Raw genomic sequence first — 21,233 nt, 5'->3', positions numbered from 1 at the left:
TTTGGTGGTGGCAGTCGAAGTCCAAGGGCAAAGAGTAAAATAGTTTGTACCTTGGGGAAGTTTTAACCTAAGCTGGTAAAAGTCAGCTTAGGAGGTTTTCATGCAGGTCCCCACATCTTTACCCTAGAGTTCAGAGAGGGGAAGGAACCTTGACAAGGACAAACCTACTTCTACTAGCTCCAAGAAAACATGTTTTTGTGGCAACCCAAGGCCTTCCTCATACCAAATGGGTTTCTGTGTAAGTGATGAAGCACAGACAGGATCATTAGCCTGAGGTGCAGACAGAGGAGTAGACACTGGAGAATCAGACAAATATTTTTCTTAATGCCCAGCTCCTGGATTTAGGTGTTTATATGAGCCTCAGCTTTTATTTTTTTATGTACGTTTCTAGCCGTCCTGAGAAAAGCTTGAAACCCCTAAAGATGGGGGAAAAATCAGCATACGTACGAAAAGCACCAACAATTTATTCTTTGTTAAATCTAATATTTGAGCCTATTTTGTGATTTTTAAAGGCCCTGACTCATAATCTTTGTACCGTGGGGACAGGCTGCATCTCTCTCCCTCGCACACCCGCCCGCGTGCCCCACGTGTAAGGAGCCGGACAGACAGAGCTGCGCGCGGGCGCGGGCAGTTGAAAGAGCAGGAACAGCAGGGACACGCGACCCACCCGCCCCCATCAGCTGCCCAGTGCAGCGTGACGGGCGGAGTGCGCATGTGCGCCACGCTGGGCTTGCCTCCCGAACCGGAAGTGCCCCGGTCCGGCCGAGTCGCAGTTTATCCTGGAGACCGTTGTCAAGGAGCGAACGCCGCGTCGCTGGGCAACAACAGAGCGCGGATTGTTCCGGGGGCCCTGAGGCGGCTGGGCTGAGCCCCGCGCCCCGGCAGCGGCCATGGCCACGGCCTCCATGCTCCCCGCGCGCACCCAGGAGGCGGTGGCGGCAGCAGCCAGCGGCACCTACAGCTACTGCAGCCGCCCCCGGACCCTGCCCGCCCGGCGGAGATACCGGGGCGCCCCGGGACACAGCGAGCAGTGAGTCCGGCCCGCAGCCCCGCTACAGCCCGCACTGGCCAGCCCGGCTCCGACCGCGCCCCGGGAGCCCCGTCCCTCCCCCGCGCCCCCTGCCCCTCGTCCCCCCATCCCGTCCATGCTCCTCCTCCCGACCCAGCCCCCAGCCCCCCCTCGTCCCGCCCCATCCCGTCCCCTCGCGCCCCCTGCCCCTCGTCCCGACCCATCCCCCAGCGCCCCCTGCCCCTCGTCCCCCCATCCCGTCCCGTCCGTGCCCCCTGCCCCTCCTCCCGTCCCATCCCCCAGCTCCTCCTCCCCCTGGGCCCCCTGCCTCCCGTCCCCCGGTCCCGCCCTATGCCCCGAAGCACCCCCTGTCCCCGTCCCGTCCCCCAGCGGCCCCTGGCTCAGCACCCCCGGCCCCCTCATCCTGTCCCCCAATGCCCCCATCCCATGCCCCAGCGTCCCCCTGTCACTTGTCCCCACAGAATCCTCCATCCTATCCCCCAGCGCCCCCCTGCCCACCCCCCTGCCCCATCCTCCAGCATCCCCCTGCCCCCTGTTCTGTCCCACAGTGTCCCCTGCCCCAGCACCCCTGGTCCCCTCAGCCTGTCCCATCCTGTCTCTCAGTGCCCCTGTCCAGTCCCCCAGCACCTCCTGACAACCCCTGCCTGTCCTCTTACCCCCAGCATACCCCAACCCCCCCAGTGCTCCCTGCCCCCCAGCATCCCCGCCCTCACACCGCACCCTGTCCCTTCCTGCCCAAGGCACATCCTGTCACTAAGCCTGGCCTGGGGAGGTGCCAGGACCGTGGGACTAGGGTGCATCAGCTCTGCAGTGTGAGAGGCCGCCTGCCTAGTGAATAGCTGAGATGGGCATGTACAAGAAGGGGGATACAGGGGCTAATTTCTTTAAGTAGCATCCCTGTTGTTGGTGTGGTTTGTTCTTTAGGCCTTTATTGACACCCAGCTGGGTCTCACTCATCAGAGATAATAATTTTATTAAGATAATGTTGAAATAAGAAACAGTACAGAGTTCAAGCATAGAAGTTTCTGGTTGTCGGGGATAAGGTACAGATTATCAAGGGGTGTAAAATTCGATTTAGGAGCTGGTGGAGTAAGGATTACATAATAATCTGCAATCTCCCTGACTAGGGGTAAAAGTTTAACCGGTCAGCGTACAGACATTGAGATATGGGGTAAGTTATCCACACAACGGCTATGTTCAGTATGCGGAGTATAGTGAGTGGATACGATGGTGGGGGTGGGTCTACCCTCATTTGGTGGGATTTAATGTTCAGTGGGTTTATGGTTCCAGTTCATACGGTCCGATGGGGAAAACAATGTGACACTATCCATAACCAGCTCTGTTGATTTTGTTTCTTTATGCTGTGATGTACTACAGAGAGGAAGAACCTGTTCGCTATGCGAACCTCATGTATGATAGGAGAGTGGTACGAGGAAACACTTATGCACTTCATGCATTACCTTGGGTAGGTTCTGTTTACATAAATCTTATTATAACTTTGTGAAAAACTAAGAGTTAATAGAACTATTATAGAATAATAATTTTTACCCATTTGTACTTTAATTTTACATAAAGCACAATCATGGATTCTCCACTTGGATTAATATGTGGGTTTTTTCAGTTTTAGTTTCTAGGAATGCTGTAATATATTTTCATGTGAACTTCCACTCTTCAGATTTTTTTTAACAGTGTTGGGAAAACTTTAGACTAAGAAGTTTTCTCCTTTTTCATTTCCTTTTTGTGTATATGCTATTGAGTATAAGCCAGCACAACTTTATTTACTTCCTGGTTTGTTCATCAGCATCTCAGTGATATTAGCACCACTCTGGGAATATTTGTTTCTAAGTTAACTTGTGCTCACTTATCCTGTAGATGCAGGATTATTCCAGTAAGTGAGCAGCAGACACTTAGTACATCCTCTCCTCACACATGCACATCATACATCATTTGAAAGCTTATGTCAATGTTAAGATGAGATATGATGTGGAGCTGTGAAGTGGTGCCATTACCATAGAAATCGGGATAAACAGTGACACTATCAACATGTTAAAATGACCACTTTGGGACAGTTCCTCAGATTTGTCACCTAAAAAGAGTGGCTCAGGTTTGGGAATCTCCCTCACACCTTCAGTCATGAAGACTGATGCAAAAAATTCATTTAGTTTCTCCACAACGGCCTTATCGTTCTTGAGTGCTCCTTTAGCATCTTGATCGTCTAGTGGCCCCACTGGTTGTTTTGCAGGCTTCCTGCTTCTGATGTACTTAAAAAAAATTTTTTTTTTTTTTTTTTTTGCGATTACTTTTTGAGTCTTTGTCTAGCTGTTCTTCAAATTCTTTTTTGGCCTTACTAATTATATTTTTACACTTCACTTACCAGAGTTTATGCTTCTTTCTATTTTCCTCACTAGGATTTAACTTCCACTTTTTAAATTATGCCTCTTTGCCCCTCACTGCTTCTTTTACTTTGTTGTGTAGCCAGGGTGGCAATTTTTTGGTTCTCTTACTATGTTTTTTAATTTGGGTATACATTTAAGTTGAGCCTCTATTATGGTGTCTTTAAAAAGTTTCCATACAGCTTGCAGGGATTTCACTTTTGGCACTGTATCTTTTAATTTCCGTTTAACTAACTTCCTCATTTTTGTGTAGTCCCCCTTTCTGAAATTAAATGCTACCATGTTGGGCTGCTGTTGTGTTTTTCCTGCCACAGGGATGTTACATTTAATTATATTATGGGCACTATTACCAAGTGATCCAGCTATATTCACATGTTGGACCAGATCCTGTGCTCCACTTAGAACTAAATCAAGAATTGCCTCTACTCGTGTGGATTCCGGGACTAGCTGCTCCAAGAAGCAGTCATTTAAGGTGTCAAGAAACTTTATCTCTGCATCCCATCCTGATTTGACATGTACCCAGTCAATATGGGGATAGTTGAAATCCCCCATTATTATTGAGTTTTTTATTTTTATAGCCTCTCTAATCTCTCTGAGCATTTCGCATCACTACCACTATCCTGGTCAGGTGGTCAGTAGTGTATCCCTACTGCTATATTCTTATTATTCAAGCACGGAATTACTATCCCTAGAAATTCTATGGTACAGTTTGGTTCATTTAAGATTTTTACTTCATTTGATTCTATGCTTTCTTTCACATATAGTGCAACTCCCCCACCAGCATGACCTGTTCTGTCCTTCTGATATATTTTGTACCCTGGTATTATTGTGTCCCATTGATTATCCTCATTCCACCAAGTTTCTGTGATGCCTATTAAATCAATATCCTCATTTAATATGAGGCACTCTAATTCGCCCATTTCTAGCATTTGTATATAAGCACTTTAAAAACTTGTCACTTTTTAGCTGTCTGCCATTACGTGATGTGATTGAATGGGTCTCTCTTTCAGTTGACTGTTTCTCATTAGATCCTACCCATATTTTATCATCTTCCATCCTCTCCTCCTTACTAGGACATAGAGAATCTCCATTAATAGATCCTCCCCTAAGGGATGTCTCTGTCTGAGCCACATGTTCCTCCGCACCTGTCGGCTTTCCCCCAGCCCTTAGTTTAAAAACTGCTCTATGACCTTTTTAATTTTAAGTACAAGCAATCTGGTTCCATTTGGTTTAGGTGGAAATGTTCTAGCCCTTTATAGAGAATTGTCGCATGCCTACAGGGCCTAGTGTTCACAAGCAATGCCTATTTGAAGCAGAGGCATTCAAGGTCTTGTGATATTTCTGATTAATATTTTAGAGATATTTAGTTTCCAGAGAATGTTCTCCAACAGATCACTTTTAAGAGTAGATCAACTTTTGGATTTAAAGGACCACTGTACTCAAAAGTGACTTTGTGAAAATGGTTCCATGGTTATTATCTCTTTCTGATTACATATCAAATTTGCTTTGTTTATAAAGTTTAAAAAATGATTTCCTAACTGACAATTCTGCAAATGCAATATTGAATCTAAAAATCATGGGTACCTTCTGGCTCACCCTTCACCAACAATAAAGATTCGGAAATCAAAAGTTAGTAAACAATTCTGTTGACAATATGCAACCTAGAACAGAATCCTTTTCACCCTCATAGCTGTCTAGGCTATGCTCTGCTAACTAGAGTAAAGACTTGCTTTAGACAGTAAAGTAAGCTGGCAGGCATGATTGAAAAATTTCAGAGAGCAGGTCTGTCAGTAAACTCATGCCATTTTTACACAGCTTATTTTTCAAAATAGAACCACACTTTAAGCTATTGGATATTTCCAAATAGCAATTTAGTGTAGCTAGCACACTACTTCCTTAGCCCCCTATCCTGCAAAGATTTACACACCCGTTTAATTTTATGCACTGAAGTCCATGGGACTACTCACAGTATGTAAAGTTAAGAAGCTGTGGAAGTCTTTGCAGGGGCCATATCTTACAGCTGATCTATATTATTTGATTTGTAGAAATTTTTAAAAATCACTTATTTAGAAATTTAGTAGTAACTTTTTGTACAATTTGTGCTGGAATTTTTCCCTGCAAAACTAAGAAACTTTTTGTATCAAACCTCAGACTGCTCAGCCTGACCCTCTTGAGATCCAGAGACAGCGAGAGGCTCACAGGAAAGCACTTGCCAGAAAACGAGCAAAAGAGCAGCTTCACTCAAGAACTCCAGAGCCTGTAGAGGGGAGAAAGCATGTTGATGTGCAGACAGGTAAAATGTTGAAAAAATCTTGATCTAATATTAAAAACAAAAAACTTTTCATTGATCGATATTAACATACTTAGTTTAATTCACTTTGTTATTAGTATTGTAGGAGGAGCTGATAGTAAAATCTGTAGTTAAGATTGTCCGTCCCTTCCGATTATAACATCCTGTTTTCAATTGTTTACAACTTTAACAAATTTATCCATTCAGGCTGACATTTTCCATGTTTGGTATCTGGCTCAGGGAGAATTTTTTTTTTTTTTTGAAAGTTTGGGCAAAAATGGTGGAGCCATTTCCAAAAATAAGGTTACTGTTAGGAAAATACATAAAGAAAAACTACATCTTTTTTTAGTCCTCAGTGGTTTGGAGCAGGAACTTAAAATTTGGCAAGAGAATAGCTTTCAGGTCAGTGCAGTGCCTTTCGCTGCCTCTGAAAATCTGTTCAGATTTGGCTTAGCTGTACACTTTGGGAAAAATGCCATTTGCACATGCTCACAGGACACTTTTTCTTAATTTTCTGAATTTTCCAGCTGCAGTGAACATGCTCCCAGGCTCAAGTGAGCATCCTGCCCTCCTGTTTCCCAATTGCAGCAGAAATGGCTTTTCCCCCATTTAAATTCCTTTTGACCCACGGGAAAGTGCCCTGATCTGAAAGCCGTGACACTATTAGTTCTAATCTCTTACTTTATCCACTGAATAGTGTTAATAACCTTGTACACTTCCCAGCCCTTATTACTGAGCAAGGTCTTGTATCTCCGCCCTTCCCTGCCACACACACATTTTACAGATGTGAAACTGCTCAGATTCTCATTTATCTGAAGGTTATTTCTGAAAAGCTAGAAGGAGAACTCAGGTCTCAATACAGCAGACCTAGTCTCATCCACTTAGCCAGTGCCTCTCAGAATGAACATACCATGGAGAATTAAAACACACACACATTTTAAACATAGCTGTTAGTAGAAAGCTATCTGTGGCCTCTCTTTTAACTTGCTTTATCAGAATTAACTCCACCTGGAACAGTATTTCACAAAGTGAGCTAAAACCTGATAGTCTACACTTTATCAAAATCACCTCATCAACTTCTGAAATCTGACAAATGAAATATCAGTTTATGAATCATATCCCATTAAATATATCAGACACTATGGACAATATGATAATGGTAGTTCCTACACAGAAAAATGGGTGTAAATATTACATTGAGTCTTTAACTTTGTAGTAATCATAGAATCATAGAATATCAGGGTTGGAAGGGACCCCAGAAGGTCATCTAGTCCAACCCCCTGCTCAAAGCAGGACCAATTCCCAGTTAAATCATCCCAGCCAGGGCTTTGTCAAGCCTGACCTTAAAAACCTCTAAGGAAGGAGATTCTACCACCTCCCTAGGTAACGCATTCCAGTGTTTCACCACCCTCTTAGTGAAAAAGTTTTTCCTAATATCCAATCTAAACCTCCCCCACTGCAACTTGAGACCATTACTCCTCGTTCTGTCATCTGCTACCATTGAGAACAGTCTAGAGCCATCCTCTTTGGAACCCCCTTTCAGGTAGTTGAAAGCAGCTATCAAATCCCCCCTCATTCTTCTCTTCTGCAGGCTAAACAATCCCAGCTCCCTCAGCCTCTCCTCATAACTCATGTGTTTCAGTCCCCTAATCATTTTTGTTGCCTAATCATTTTATTGTACATTATTTTGATATGATAATTTACCTCTGTTAACAATTAGTTTGCCACCTTGGCTTTTTGTGCAAAACAGAACCTACATACAGTATTCATCATACTATTGCTTCATAGAGTTGTATCTGGAAGAGCTTGGTGACCGCATAATAGAGGTTGATGTGGAGTGTCAAACAGATGCTTTTCTGGACAGACCACCTACTCCACTCTTCATCCCAGCCAAAACAGGGAAAGATGTGGCCACACAGATAGAAGAAGGAGAGGTACAAATGCAAATTTTGGTCTGCAACCATAGCAAGATTTCTTATGTATGAAATAAGTTTGTGATACAAAATGAAGAGTTGAACTCAGTTGAGTAACAATTCAGAAACATGGAGGACCTACTCTTGGTAGAGAGATTAAAAATTCCCTATAATGTCTAAAGTACTTTACTGTGAGGATAATGATAATGTTAAGGAAAATGCCTCTCCCCGAATGCTATTATTTTACTTATTTGCAGTAAAAATGAAAACATTCAGAAATTCTCTGCATGTCTGAATAATAAAATGCAGCATGAGGGGACTAGGGATGTGTATGTGAGCATGGTTTGGGTCCAGTCTAGCCTTCTGCCTCTGACTGGGGGCCCCAAAAGTGACTGTGTTTTGAACTGGTCTGTTAATTACGCCCACCAGACAGACTTAGACCTATTGCATGTTGCTATGGATGCTTTCTTAAAGAGAGAGGAGCCTAAAAGGGTTTCAGACAGAGAGAGAGGCTGAGCTGCTGAGGTGGCAGGAACTACCATTAGAGGAGGGGAGTGAATGACAGAACTACCAGTATTCATGTTTACTGGTATTTAGTCTGGATCATACACATCACTTAGTGAGGACTGGAGGAAAGCTTTTGTTAAACCTGTGAACTAACCTAAGTCCTCCATATGATCTGGTACTTCCCATCTCCCAAATAGCACCTTATCCTTTCCTTCTCTTTTTGCCCCATTCTGAGTTCAGAGTTTCACACATTCCTTGCCACAGCTGGTAACATTACAACTGTACAAAACTGTCTTCCCAGCCCTGTGTTAGACACCAGCAACCTTGCCAGCTATTGCAGATGTAAGCATTTCTGTTCACCTTGGTAAGACTTTAAATTGATTGGGACCTGGATGCATAAATCTCTGTTTAATTTGCTTTCATCCTCAGCTGTTTGACTTTGACATTGAAGTCAAACCAATGCTAGAAGTTTTGATTGGAAAAATCATTGAACAAGCTTTGCTAGAAGTCATGGAAGAAGAGGAGCTGGCCAATCTGCGGGCACATCAGTATGCATATGAGGAATTACGCAATGCCGAGCTTGCTGAAGTACAACGCCTTGAGGAGCAGGAGAGGCGACACAGAGAGGAAAAGGTATCGATACAATAGCGCAGTCCAGCGATGTCTAAGACTCAGTGTCTTGACCTTTGGTCTTCTGCAAGCTTGTATTCATTTGGCTTTACACCACTGGAAGACAAAGACAAAACCTAAAATAAATTTGATTAACTTAAAGGGGCAATGTCAGGTTAGACAATTATAAAAATAGCTCGATTTAATGCCTTTACTGCTGCTTTTTTTAGTAGTTTCCATATATCAGCATAATGTTGTGGTTTCTGTAAAGTACTGATATTCAAACTGGAATGTAACCACTTAACAGAAACGTACCTCATACATAGTACAGAACCTGACTTCATTTTGCCTTATGTATCTGATAAAATAATTATTCAAGCAGTTAACTGGAGGTTTCCACAACAATACCTCTTAAATGAATGCTTGCAGTGCTCTAAAATGAAAAAGAAAACATCCAACTTCTTAATACACAAAATCCTGAGTGTGCAAACACTTCTTTCGTGGTCTTTCAAATGAGGTATATTAAAGTGCCCAGTCATCAGAATGTTTAACTTCTCAGCAATAAGCATTTTTTGGAAACAAAGGACAATATTTGGAAAATTACACCATATATCGTAGTAAAATTTTTTAGACCTAATCTTTTTTAAAATGCTTAGATCCTCTAGCTGCAAGCAAAAGAGCCAGAGATCCTCAGACAGCCCAAAGTGGCAGCGATAGTCATGGTTGCAGGACTAGCTGCATCTCTTTTTCCTTCTCTGGTCTCCCTGAGTGCACCCCATAAGATGTCAATTCTCATGCCCTTACTGTCTCTTGGGTGGAATTCCACAGTTCTTCCACTTATAGACAAAGTCCTCATCTACAGTACCCCTGTGTATTGATTGTGCTTACCCAGCATGTCCACCTGGACTTTGCCTGTGGTTCTTCCCTTGGGGAGCTCTGATCAATAGTGACTGTTTTTGTTTAACATTCAGCAGTTTTATTTGTATTTTTAATACTGTTATTTTATACTAAATAGAACAGAAAATGAGAACGCTGAAAACTTTAGAAAATCTTTAAGTAAAACCAGATTTGCCTTTCCCCACCCCAAAAGCAGACTCCCTGCTTTATCAACAAGAGGGATTTTCATGTCATTAGCCCAGTTCATGCTGAGGTACCAGAGAAGGGCATGAAGCCAGCAAATGCAAAATCACAGATGTACCAAATATAAAAAAAGTAAGAACAAAGGGAACCATTTTGCTGAAATGGCTGTGAATAATGTGGTTTTAGGCATTAGCAGTTTTGAATATAATTTGTCCATTTTAAAAAACATTTTTGTCCACCTGAAAGGTCTGTGTACACACAGGTGGACCCCATATGAGTCATGTGTACTTATCAAAGGAACAATTGACCTCCCCCAGTTTATATGCCTGTTTTGTGTTTTAAAAATTCAAATTTTATTAATATTCTCTTTTTTGGATTTTGTAATTAACAGCTAAAAGGCTGGAAATTTTACATATAATGTTCTTTTGACAGGAACGTCGCAAAAATCAACAGTCACAATTGCTTCAAAAGCATAAGGAGACTTCAGAGAAAATTGCAGCAAGGGCATTTGCTCAGCGTTACCTGGCTGATCTCATTCCTTCAGTCTTCAGTAGTCTTCGTGAGAGTGGATATTTCTATGATCCTGTAGAAAGAGGTTTGTACTATTTTTTTTTTTCTTTACAGGAAGCATGTAATCTAACTAGGGCTGTCAAGCGATTAAAAAATTAATTGCAATAAATCGTGCAATTAAAAACATTAATAGCGATTAATCATATGGTTAATCGCATTGTTAAACAAAATAGAATACTATTTATTTAAATATTTTCAAATACACTGATTTCAATTACAACACAGAATACAAAGTGTACCGTGCTCGCTTTATATTTATTTTTGATTACAAGTATTTGTACTGTATAAAAACAAAATAAATAGTATTTTTCAGGTCACCTAATACAAGTACTGTCGTGCAATCTCTTTTGCATGTAAGCTGAACTTACGTAGAATTATGTACAAAAAAACTACATTCAAAAATAAAACAATGTAAAATTTTACAGCCTGCAAATCCACTCAGTTTTACTTCTTGTTTAGCCAATCGCTCAAACAAGTTTGTTTATGTTTGCAGAAGATAATGCTGCCCACTTGTTCACAGTGTCACCTGAAAGTGAGAATAGGTGTTCTCATAGCACTGTTGTAGCCAGCGTCGTAAGATATTTTCGTGTCAGTTGTGCTATAGATTCATATGTCCCTTCATGCCTCAACCACCATTCTGCAGGACATGCGTCCATGCTGATGTTGGGTTCTCCTTGATAACAATCCAAAGCAGTGCAGACCGATGCATGTTCGTTTTCATTATCTGAGTCCGATACCACCAGCAGGAGGTTGATTTTCTTTTTTGGTGGTTTGGGTTCTGTAGTTTCCGCATCGGAGTGCTGCTCTTTTAAAACTTCTGAAAGCATGCTCCACACCTCATCCCTCTCAGATTTTGGAAGGCACTTCAGATTCTTAAACCTTTAGTCGAGTGCTGTAGCTATCTTTAGAAATCTCACATTGGTACCTTCTTTGCACTTTGTCAAATCTGCAGTGAAAGTGTTCTTAAAATGAACAACATGTACTTGGTCATCATACGAGACTGCTATAACATGAAATATATGGCAAAATGCGGGTAAAGCAGAACAGGGGACATACAATTCTCCCTCAAGGAGTTCAGTCACAAATTTAATTACTGCATTATTTTTTTAATGAGCGTCGTCAGCATGGAAGCATGTCCTCTGGAATGGTGGCCGAAGCATGAGGGGCCTACAAATGTTTAGCGTACCTGGCACATAAATAACTTGCAATGCCAGCTGCAGAAGTATCATGCAAATGCCTGTTCTCGCTTTCAGGTGATATTGTAAATAAGAAGTGGGCAGCATTATCTCCCGTAAATGTAAACAAACGTATTTGTCTTAGTGATTGGCTGAACAAGAAGTGGGACTGAGTGGACTTGTAGGCTCTGAAGTTTTACATTGTTTTGTTTTTGAGTGCAGTTACATAACACAAAAAAACCTACATTTGTAAGTTGAACTGTCACAACAAAGAGATTGCACAACAGTACTTGTATGAGGTGAACTGAAAAATACTATTTCTTTCATTTATCATTTTTATAGTGCAAATAGTTGTAATAAAAATATACACTTTGATTTCAATTACAACACAGGATACTATATGAAAATGTAGAAAAACATTCAAAATATATCATTTCAATTGGTATTCTATTGTTTGACAGTGTGATTAAAACTGCGATTTAATCACAATTAATTTTTTTGAGTTAATCGCATGAGTTAACTGCGATTAATAGACAGCCCTAAATCTAAAACATAAAATAACCATAAAATTCACAATAACTTAAGAAGTTTACAATCCTTCTATCATTTAGTATTGGTTATCCAGATGTAAACAATAAAACTACATTTCATTCATTATTTACATTTGTGACTGGGCATATTTGGTATTGTTTTTAAAAAGTCAATTTTAAAACTAACATAGCTGGTCATTCATATGCAACTAGATCCTATTTGTGACAACAATAGCTAATAATTATGTTTTATTGAAAAGAGCTAAATTCAATGCATTAAAAACTTGCAACTTAATTTAAATGGAAAGTGAAAGTTAATGGGGACACAGACAAACATAGGCGTGAGCTGTAGGTGTGATAAAGTGGGACATTCAAAGAGTTCAGATTTTTTGAGAATCATTTAAAAACCCTGTTAAAGTTTGTTTGCTGTGTTGCTTATAGCCATGCTGGTCCCAGGATATAATAGAGACAAGATAGATGAGGTAATATCTATTATTGGACCAACTTCTGTTGGTAGAAGGTACAAGCTTTTGAGCTCCACAGAGGTCTTCTTCAAGTCTGGGGAAGGAAATCAGAGTGTCTGAGCAAAATACAAGGTGGGACAGATTGTTAAGCATAAGGGGTAACACATGTTGTAGGTGGTCATTTGAAATGAAGTGTGCAATTGAGGGTTAGATTGTTATGCATAAGGATGGGGTTTGAAGTGGGCAATTAAGGGTAGCAGGCAGTGTGGTGTGTTACAGATTATTGTAATGAGCCATAAAACCAGTGTCCTTGTTGAGTCTATGGTTTTTGAGTTATGAATTTCAGTTCCCAGGCTAGCCTTTTGAAGGTGGTTATGCTGGTTTCCTTTGAGAAGGAGTATTGAACAATCAAATAGAGAGTGACTGCTTTGTGAAAAGTGTTCACCTACAGGAGATATGGTGTTTTTGTCTTTTATCATTTTTCTGAGGGAATTCATTCAAGAGCATAGTGTTTGTCTGGTCCCCGCCCCGCCCCTAAAAGCCAGAGGGATCTGCCGGGGGGTGAGGTGGGGACTCCCAGTGGTGCTTACCTGGAGCGGCTCCCAGAAAGCATCCGGCAGGTCCCTCTGGCTCCTAGGGGCCGGGTAGCAAGGCTAGGGGGGGAGCAGGGGGAGCGGCCTCTCCCCCCACTGATCACATCAAAAGTGACACCTTAGGCACCGACTCTGTGGGTGCTCTGGGGCTGGAGCCCCCACCGGGAAAATTTGGTGGGTGCAGAGCACCCATCGGCAGCTCCGCACCTGGCCCCAGCTCACCTCCACTCCGCCTCTGCTTCTCCACCCACCCCACCCCCGATTCCCACAAATCAGCTGTTCACGCGGGAAGCCGGGAGGGCTGAGAAGCAGGCGGTGGCTTCGAGCTCAGGCACAGGGAGGCGGAGGTGAGCTGGGGTGGGGAGCAGTTCCCCTGTGGGCCCACCAGGTTACCTGCTGCGGTGCAGGCAGCCCTCCTCGCGCCCCTCCGCCCCAGCTCACCTCCTCTCCACCTCCATCTCCCTGGGCCTGAGCGCGAAGCCGCCGCTTGCTTCTCAGCCCCACCCCTGGCTTTCCGCGCAAAACAGCTGATTCGCGGGAAACTGGAGTGGGGGATGGAGAAGCAGAGCAGGGCGGCGCATTCAGGGGAGGAGGCGGAGCGGAAGTACGCTGAGGCCGGGCATGGGGTGAGGAGCTGCCGGTGGGTGCTCTGCACCCACCAAATTTTCCCCGTGGGTGCTCCAGCCCTGGCACCACTTTTGGCTGGTTGCTAAATTTCGAAGCCCTTTTAGAACCGGTTGTCCCGTGGGACAACTGTTTTTTTTTTTTTTTCATAGATTTTAGATCAGAAGGGACCATTATGATCATCTAGTCTGACCTCCTGCACAACGCAGGCCAAAGAATTTCACCCACCACTCCTGCAGAAAACCTCACACCTATATCTGTGCTATTGAAGTCCTCAAATCGTAGTTTAAAGACTTCAAGGAGCAGAGAATCCTCCAGCAAGTGACCCGTGCCCCATGCTACAGAGGAAGGCGAAAAACCACCAGGGCCTCTTCCAATCTGCCCTGGAGGAAAATTCCTTCCCGACCCCAAATATGGCGATCAGCTAAACCCTGAGGTTCTAAAAGGGCTTCTAAATGTAACAGCTGGTTCCAGCTCACCACTGCTAACTGGCTCCAGCTCACCACTGCCTACACATAGGAGCCGAAGTGGGGACATGATGCTGCTTCTGGGAGCTGTGCAGAGCCATGGCACACATGGAGCAGGACAAGCCCCGGACCCTGGCTGGAGCTCGAGGGCCAGATTAAAACGTCTGAAGGGCTGGATGTGGCCCCCAGGCCGTAGTTTGCCCACTCCTGTTATAACACATCATTAATAAAAATACTTTGTCTTGCTTTCTCTCCACAAATCTTACAGATGTTGAGAAAGAATTTCTTCCATGGGTGATGGCAGAAGTAGATCAGACATTGGAGAAGAAGATTCTGGGAAGGACAATGCTTGACAGTAAGTTACAAAGTCATGGAATATAATATACCCTGCTTAACTTTTTTCAGTCAAAACTGCAGGATTATCGTGAAATAAAGAAGCAGAGGATATTTTAACAACATTTGCAATTGTCCAAATGGGGATGTATTTTACCATTTTCTTTTTTTTAATCACCTGACTGTTGGACAATTCCCAGACCCATTTTATATTGTTGTTTTGTAATTATTGGTCAAGTGAAAAAAATAGAAATACCAGGCGTGTTTCAGCAGCACATCTCTACTGGTAGTACAAAACATATGTGGAATGTCTCTGACAGAGAGGTTCCTGTTATGTTCAGGAGAAGTGGAGTGGTTAATGAATATTAATTTTGTTTTCTTTTTTCATTTACATAGTTTATATTCCTCATTTATTTCACAGACAATGAAACTATGTTCTTGTACAGTAGAAGCTGTGTTACCAACCGGAAAGCTCTCGAAACTGGCTTTTAATGGATATCAGAAATGTCCAGTTGGCGTGGGGCTGGCAGGCTCCCTACCTGTCTCCGTGTGGCTCCCCAGAAGTAGCTACATGTCCCTGCTGCTCTTAGGTGGATGAATGGCCACAGAGGCTCCGTGCACTGCCCCAAGCACTGGCTCCACATCTCCCATTGGCCAGGAACCAGCTGCAGGGGTGGAACCTACGGGTGGAGGCAGCGTGCGGAGCCACCTTGCCGCCCCTCTGCCTAGGAGCAGGAGAGACATGTCACCGCTTGTGGAGAGCTGCCCAAGGTGAGCGCCGACAGATCCAGCACCCTGAAACCCCTCCTGTGCCCCAACCCCCACCCCGAGCTCCCTTGCAACCCAAACCCCCTCCCAGAGCCCACGCCCTGCACCCTCTCCCACACCCCAACCCCCAGCCCTGAGCCCACTCCTGCAGCCAAACTCCCTCCCTCTTAGTTAACCAAAATTTTTGACTTACTGGCACCTCCCATTTTCCCAACATGCTGGATACCAAAGCTTTTACTGTATTTAGTTTTCCATTGAACAAACTGAAGGCTCTTTTGTTCCTCAAATTGAAAAGCATATACATTGTTTAAGGCCTCCTGTACATAACACAAGGCCTGGTGGCCTCACATGTATAAGTTATCCCAACCATGTAGCAATGTGGTCATTCTAAATGAAATAATAAGAACAGAAGAAAAATTCTTGGTCATGATTGGTTGAAAAGTCATGTGGCTAGTAACTTTCCACTATTAATTTTAGACATAAACAATATGGCAGTCTGGAACAGTGTAAATCAATCAGATTTTTCATGGAGACATCTGCTTGGCTCCTTAGCAATCAATAATACTGGACTTTCCCCTGAACTAAAACAGTAATTAATCAGATAAATGAACCAGTCTCTGATTCTTGATTGGCTCATCAGAGCTTAACAGTATTTTTTAAAATGTCTACCTTTACAGGTTGCAGTTAAAGCACCAATCTTAAACCAGGCAATAATCTTACAGTTATAATTAATGCATCTCAGTGTGTGGTCCCAGATTAGATTAAAATTATTTTTAAACACACATTCATCCTTTTTTGCATATGTTTCATCCTTATGGTGTCACTGCAAGTCAGACTTAAGAAGGTTGTTTGAGTACCCTAACTGTGCATTTCTATACCTTGACTTTTGATTTAAAATTTAGTTGAATTCTGAATTTCTTCGGTCTATGATATAGACCTTATTTCTTTGATAGTTACAACTTTCCTCTTATGTATTTTACCCTAAATTACCGATATGTATTTCTCAAACTTATCCCTTTACTAATGAAATTTTGAATGGGGAATTTTTTTTATTAAAAAGTTCATCCATGAACACTCAACAAGCACCCCAAAGAGAATGTTGCCATGTGATATACTAATGACTGGAAGATATGTAGTATCCATCTTAATTTTTTTTTTTTTAATTTGCTTTTAAATTTGGTGGATCTGGCCCGAAATGTGTTCTAGCTGCTTTGCACCACCTTACAGCAGTGCAAAGTAGCTGGAGCATGCTGACCGGTTAACAGTTACTTTGCCCTCCTGCCCTCTACATTCCGTTGCACCACCCTAGTTTTTCTCCACCTGCCTTCAGTGTTTAGTAGGTCTGTTGTTTTCAAAAATTACCCATTGCATCAGATCTACTAAAAATCATCTGTCTCCCGGTTTTTGTGCAGATAGATAATGCATGAGCTGAGACCATTTGGGACAAAAATAAAAGATCAAATAGAGTGCTTCATTTCTCATGGGATTCATTTTTTAAATTAATTTTAAGTTGGAAATTATTTAATGGATTTACTTCTAAATTCAAAGAAAATTTATTCTGTACTCACAGAGTAAGTGCTACAGTTTTGGGGAGGATACATAACAGAGAGGGTGAATCTTCTTTAAGTGCAACACTCAACTCAGTCATAACTATGGAGCTGTTATTGGCACCTCTATATTGTTCCATTTTCTGTATTATTTTAAAAATAAAAACCTTTTATGGTTAATTTTTGGGTTATTTTCATTTGTTACATTTATTATTCAATTTTTTTTAAAGTGGGATCCCACAGTTTGTGATATTTATTGATCTTTAAGGGAATAAACAGTATTATTTTGCTGCTGCTTTTGTTTCAGTGAAAGTGATCTTCAACTGCACTGCTCTCCAGACATATATGTTAGATTCTTCTTGCTTTGGAGGGATCCCTTGCCTTCAATATTTACTGTCCCCTCACTAGCACTGGTTCCTGGCATTGTGACCTGCTCCAGCAGTCATGAAGGAACAGAGATAAGAGAAGGGGGATAATGAAACAGCTGAACAGAACCTTTTAAAATAATTACCTTGAGGTAACTAGAACTAATTTGGCTAAGCATATATCACAATCTCAGGTAAAATTTTGTGCATTTACTATTACATTTCACTGTTGCCCTGTGAGTCAATCAATAATATAATAATGTATAAAATCATCTCTAAATATTGCATTTTTTTTATCCATAAAAATTTCTGTTCTGCCCTATAGTAACTACATTTGTCATTTCAGCACTGATTCGTGAGGTGGTTAACAAGAGGTTAGATGCATTTGATCAGCCAGAAGCATCTGGCCAGCCTGCTGGGCAAACAGAAACATCTCATCGAGGCTCTGTTCAGACAGAAGCATTACATCAAACAGAAACTCAGGAGCGTGAAGCTAAGTGAAGACTAAACCAAACATCTAGTAATCAGGTAATGGCCGATAAACAGTTGGCCTAGTCAAAAGATGTGTTCATAGCTATTTACAAATCTCATACACTAGCCTTGGTGAAGGATACCAAACAATAAGATTAGCAAAGCCTAAAATAATTTTTTAAAGTATTGACATAGCTTACTTGACTAAAGAAAAATGCAGAGAGGTTACTACTAACAAACTACAGAAGGGTGTGAGTGAAATTCTGTACAGTGTTCAGTTCAGCATTGGGGTTGCATTTCTATATAACCAGCCCAAGTGCAGGTCTTTTAAATTGAAAAAGTACTGCTGCCTGACACCTCGTACAAGGGGCTGTGATTGGGGGAGGAGGGACAGGACTATATTAACTTCACACTAATAGACAGAAACATTTGCTAAAACTAACTTGCATGTTTTCATTCCGCAATACAGTATACTATTATCCTAATATTTTTAATCTCAGAACAGGAATGTAAATTCCTCACATCTTAATCCCTCCACATTTATTTCACTTTAAGACTCAGCATGGCTATCAAGACAAAGTCAGACCTGTGTCTTGTCTCTCTCACCAACAGAAGTTGGTTCAATAAAAGAGATTACCTCACCCACCTTGTCTTTCTAAGTCAGACCTGATGGTCTGGAACGGGGCATGTATATCGGTCTTAGAATGGCTAAAGCCCTGTTTTCTGTGAACTGAAAGAGGTTACCTCAGGTTAATTATGGACATCTGAGGCTAATTAAGGGCAGCCTGTGACCTTTCAAAACCTCTTCCAGTGAGAGAGAGGATAGGAGGGAAGGAAAAGGAATCAAGTTGTAGGAAGGTTGTGCAGAGCATGGGGAAAAGGCTTCTAGGTAAAGAGCTGTTTGTCTCTATAAGGGAAATCTTGTGTGTATTTCTGTTTGGGGAGGGGCCAGCATAAGACGAGGCAGTATCCCAGTGGAAGTTGGGTGGGGGGATTTGTTTTCGTTTTTTCATTTAAAAAAACTCCCAGGGTCTACTCTGTAAATATTGTAAATAAACCAACATGAAGAACTATATCTCCAGAGTACGACTGATTTACCCCCAGCCCTCCCAACACCGGTGCCTTGGTGTGATGTCCCTATCTAATCCTGTTTGTTTTGAAGGATAATATGTCAGAACATCTTAAGAGTAACCTCTAGGGAAATGAAGATCAAATTTTAAAATGCTAACTTGCAAAATATTATTTTTCATTTGGTTTTGATAGATGCACAGTGCTAAAATTATAGGAATTAATAATTTATGTAGAGAGCAATCTAATTTCATTAAAAAGAAAAGGAATACTTGTGGCATCTTAGAGACTAACAAATTTATTTGAGCATAAGCTTTCGTGAGCTACAGCTCACTTCATTGGATGCATGCAGTGGAAAATACAGTGGGGAGATTTATATACACAGAGAACATGAAACAATGGGTGTTACCATACACACTGTAACAAGAGTGATCAGGTAAGGTGAGCTATTACCAGCAGGAAAGCAGGGGGGAAAAAACCTTTTGTAGTGATAATCAAGGTGGGCCATTTCCAGCAGTTGACAAGAACATCTGAGGAACAGTGGGTGGGTGGACGGGGGGTGGGGGGGGAATAAACATGGGGAAATAGTTTTACTTTGGGTAATGACACATCCTCTCCCAGTCTTTATTCAAGCCTAAATTAATTGTATCCAGTTTGCAAATTCAATCCAATTCAGCAGTCTCTCGTTGGAGTCTGTTTTTGAAATTTCTTTGTTGAAGAATTACCACTGGTTTTTTAATGTTATAATTCTTGACGTCTGATTTGTGTCCATTGATGCTTTTACGTAGAGACTGCCCAGTTTGGCCAATGTACATGGCAGAGGGGCATTGCTGGCACATGATGGCATATATCACATTGGTAGATGTGCAGGTGAACGAGCCTCTGACAGTGTGGCTGATGTGATTAGGTCCTGTGATGGTGTCCCCTGAATAGCCACTATGGATGGAGACGCCCTCTACACCAGCATTCCACACAAAGATGCACTACAAGCTGTCAAGAACAGTATCCCCGGTAATGTCACGGCAAACCTGGTGGCTGAACTTTGTGACTTTGTCCTCACCCATAACTATTTCACATCTGGGGACAATGTATACCTTCAAATCAGCGGCACTGCTATGGGTACCCACATGGCCCCACAGTATACCAACATTTTTATGGCTGACTTAGAACAACGCTTCCTCAGCTCTTGTCCCCTAATGCCCCTACTCTGCTTGCGCTACATTGATGGACATCTTCATCATCTGGACCCATGGAAAAGAAGCCCTTGAGGAATTCCACCATGATTTCAACAATTTCCATCCCACCATCAACCTCAGCCTGGACCAGTCCACACAAGAGATCCACTTCCTGGGCACTATGGTGCTAATAAGCAATGATCACATAAATACCACCCTATACCGGAAACCTACTGACCACTATGCCTATCTACATGCCTCCAGCTTTCATCCAGACCACACCACATGATCCATCCAGACCACACCACATGATCCATTGTCTACAGCCAAGCTCTACGATACAACCACATTTGCTCTAACCCCTCAGACAGAGACAAACACCTACAAGATCTCTATCAAGATTTCTTACAACTACAATACCCACCTGCTGAAGTGAAGAAACAGATTGACAGAGCCAGAAGAGTACCCAGAAGTTACCTACTACAGGACAGGCCCAACAAAGAAAATAACAGAACGCCACTAGCCATCACCTTCAGCCCCCAACTAAAACCTCTCCAACACATCATCAAGGATCTACAACCTATCCTGAAGGACGACCCATCACTCTCACAGATCTTGGGAGACAGGCCAGTCCTTGCTTACAGACAGCCCCCCAACCTGAAGCAAATACTCACCAGCAACCACACAACAAAAACATTAACCCAGGAACCTATCCTTGCAACAAAGCTCATTGCCAACTGTGTCCACCTATCTATTCAAGGGACATCATCATAGGGCCTAATCACATCAGACACACTGTCAGAGGCTCCTTCACCTGCACATCTACCCATGTGATATATGCCATCATGTGCCAGCAATGCCCCTCTGCCATGTACATTAGCCAAACTGGACAGTCTCTCCGTAAAAGAATCCATGGACACAAATCAGAAGTCAAGAATTATAACATTCAAAAACCCAATCAGAGAACACTTCAATCTCTTTGGTCACTCGATTACAGACCTAAAAGTGGCAATTCTTCAACAAAGAAACTTCAAAAACAGACTCCAACGAGAGACTGCTGAATTGGAATGAATTTGCAAACTGGATACAATTAATTTAGGCTTGAATAAAGACTGGGAGAGGATGTGTCATTACCCAAAGTAAAACTATTTCCCCATGTTTATTCCCCCACCCACCGTTCCGCAGACGTTCTTGTCAACTGCTGGAAATGGCCCACCTTGATTGTCACTACAAAAGGTTTTTTCCCCCCTGCTTTCCTGCT

At 42.4% G+C, this 21,233-nt stretch overlaps 1 protein-coding gene across 3 annotated transcripts in view; it reads left to right on the top strand.

Annotated features, from left to right (window-relative positions):
• The first annotated feature begins 695 nt into the window (after window positions 1-695).
• RSPH3 (radial spoke head 3) overlaps window positions 696-21,233 on the top strand; it is a 33,528-nt gene continuing 12,990 nt past the window's right edge. For 2 of the 3 annotated variants that reach the window (XM_073337816.1, XM_073337817.1), the window contains exons 1-8: window positions 696-1,030; window positions 2,408-2,495; window positions 5,575-5,716; window positions 7,502-7,647; window positions 8,563-8,766; window positions 10,255-10,417; window positions 14,514-14,600; window positions 17,605-17,786. In XM_073337816.1, the coding sequence (XP_073193917.1) occupies window positions 891-1,030; window positions 2,408-2,495; window positions 5,575-5,716; window positions 7,502-7,647; window positions 8,563-8,766; window positions 10,255-10,417; window positions 14,514-14,600; window positions 17,605-17,759 (1,125 nt within the window). In that variant the 5' untranslated portion in view covers window positions 696-890 and the 3' untranslated portion in view covers window positions 17,760-17,786. Of the gene's footprint in view, window positions 1,031-2,407; window positions 2,496-5,574; window positions 5,717-7,501; window positions 7,648-8,562; window positions 8,767-10,254; window positions 10,418-14,513; window positions 14,601-14,999; window positions 15,350-17,604; window positions 17,787-21,233 lie in introns of those variants that run through there. The other variant, XR_012158104.1, reaches the window with a different exon arrangement.

The sequence above is a fragment of the Lepidochelys kempii genome, chromosome 3 (assembly GCF_965140265.1).
Source record: "Lepidochelys kempii isolate rLepKem1 chromosome 3, rLepKem1.hap2, whole genome shotgun sequence".
In the NCBI taxonomy this organism is placed as follows: Eukaryota; Metazoa; Chordata; order Testudines; family Cheloniidae; genus Lepidochelys; species Lepidochelys kempii.
This window is presented reverse-complemented; position numbering and strand designations above follow the sequence as displayed.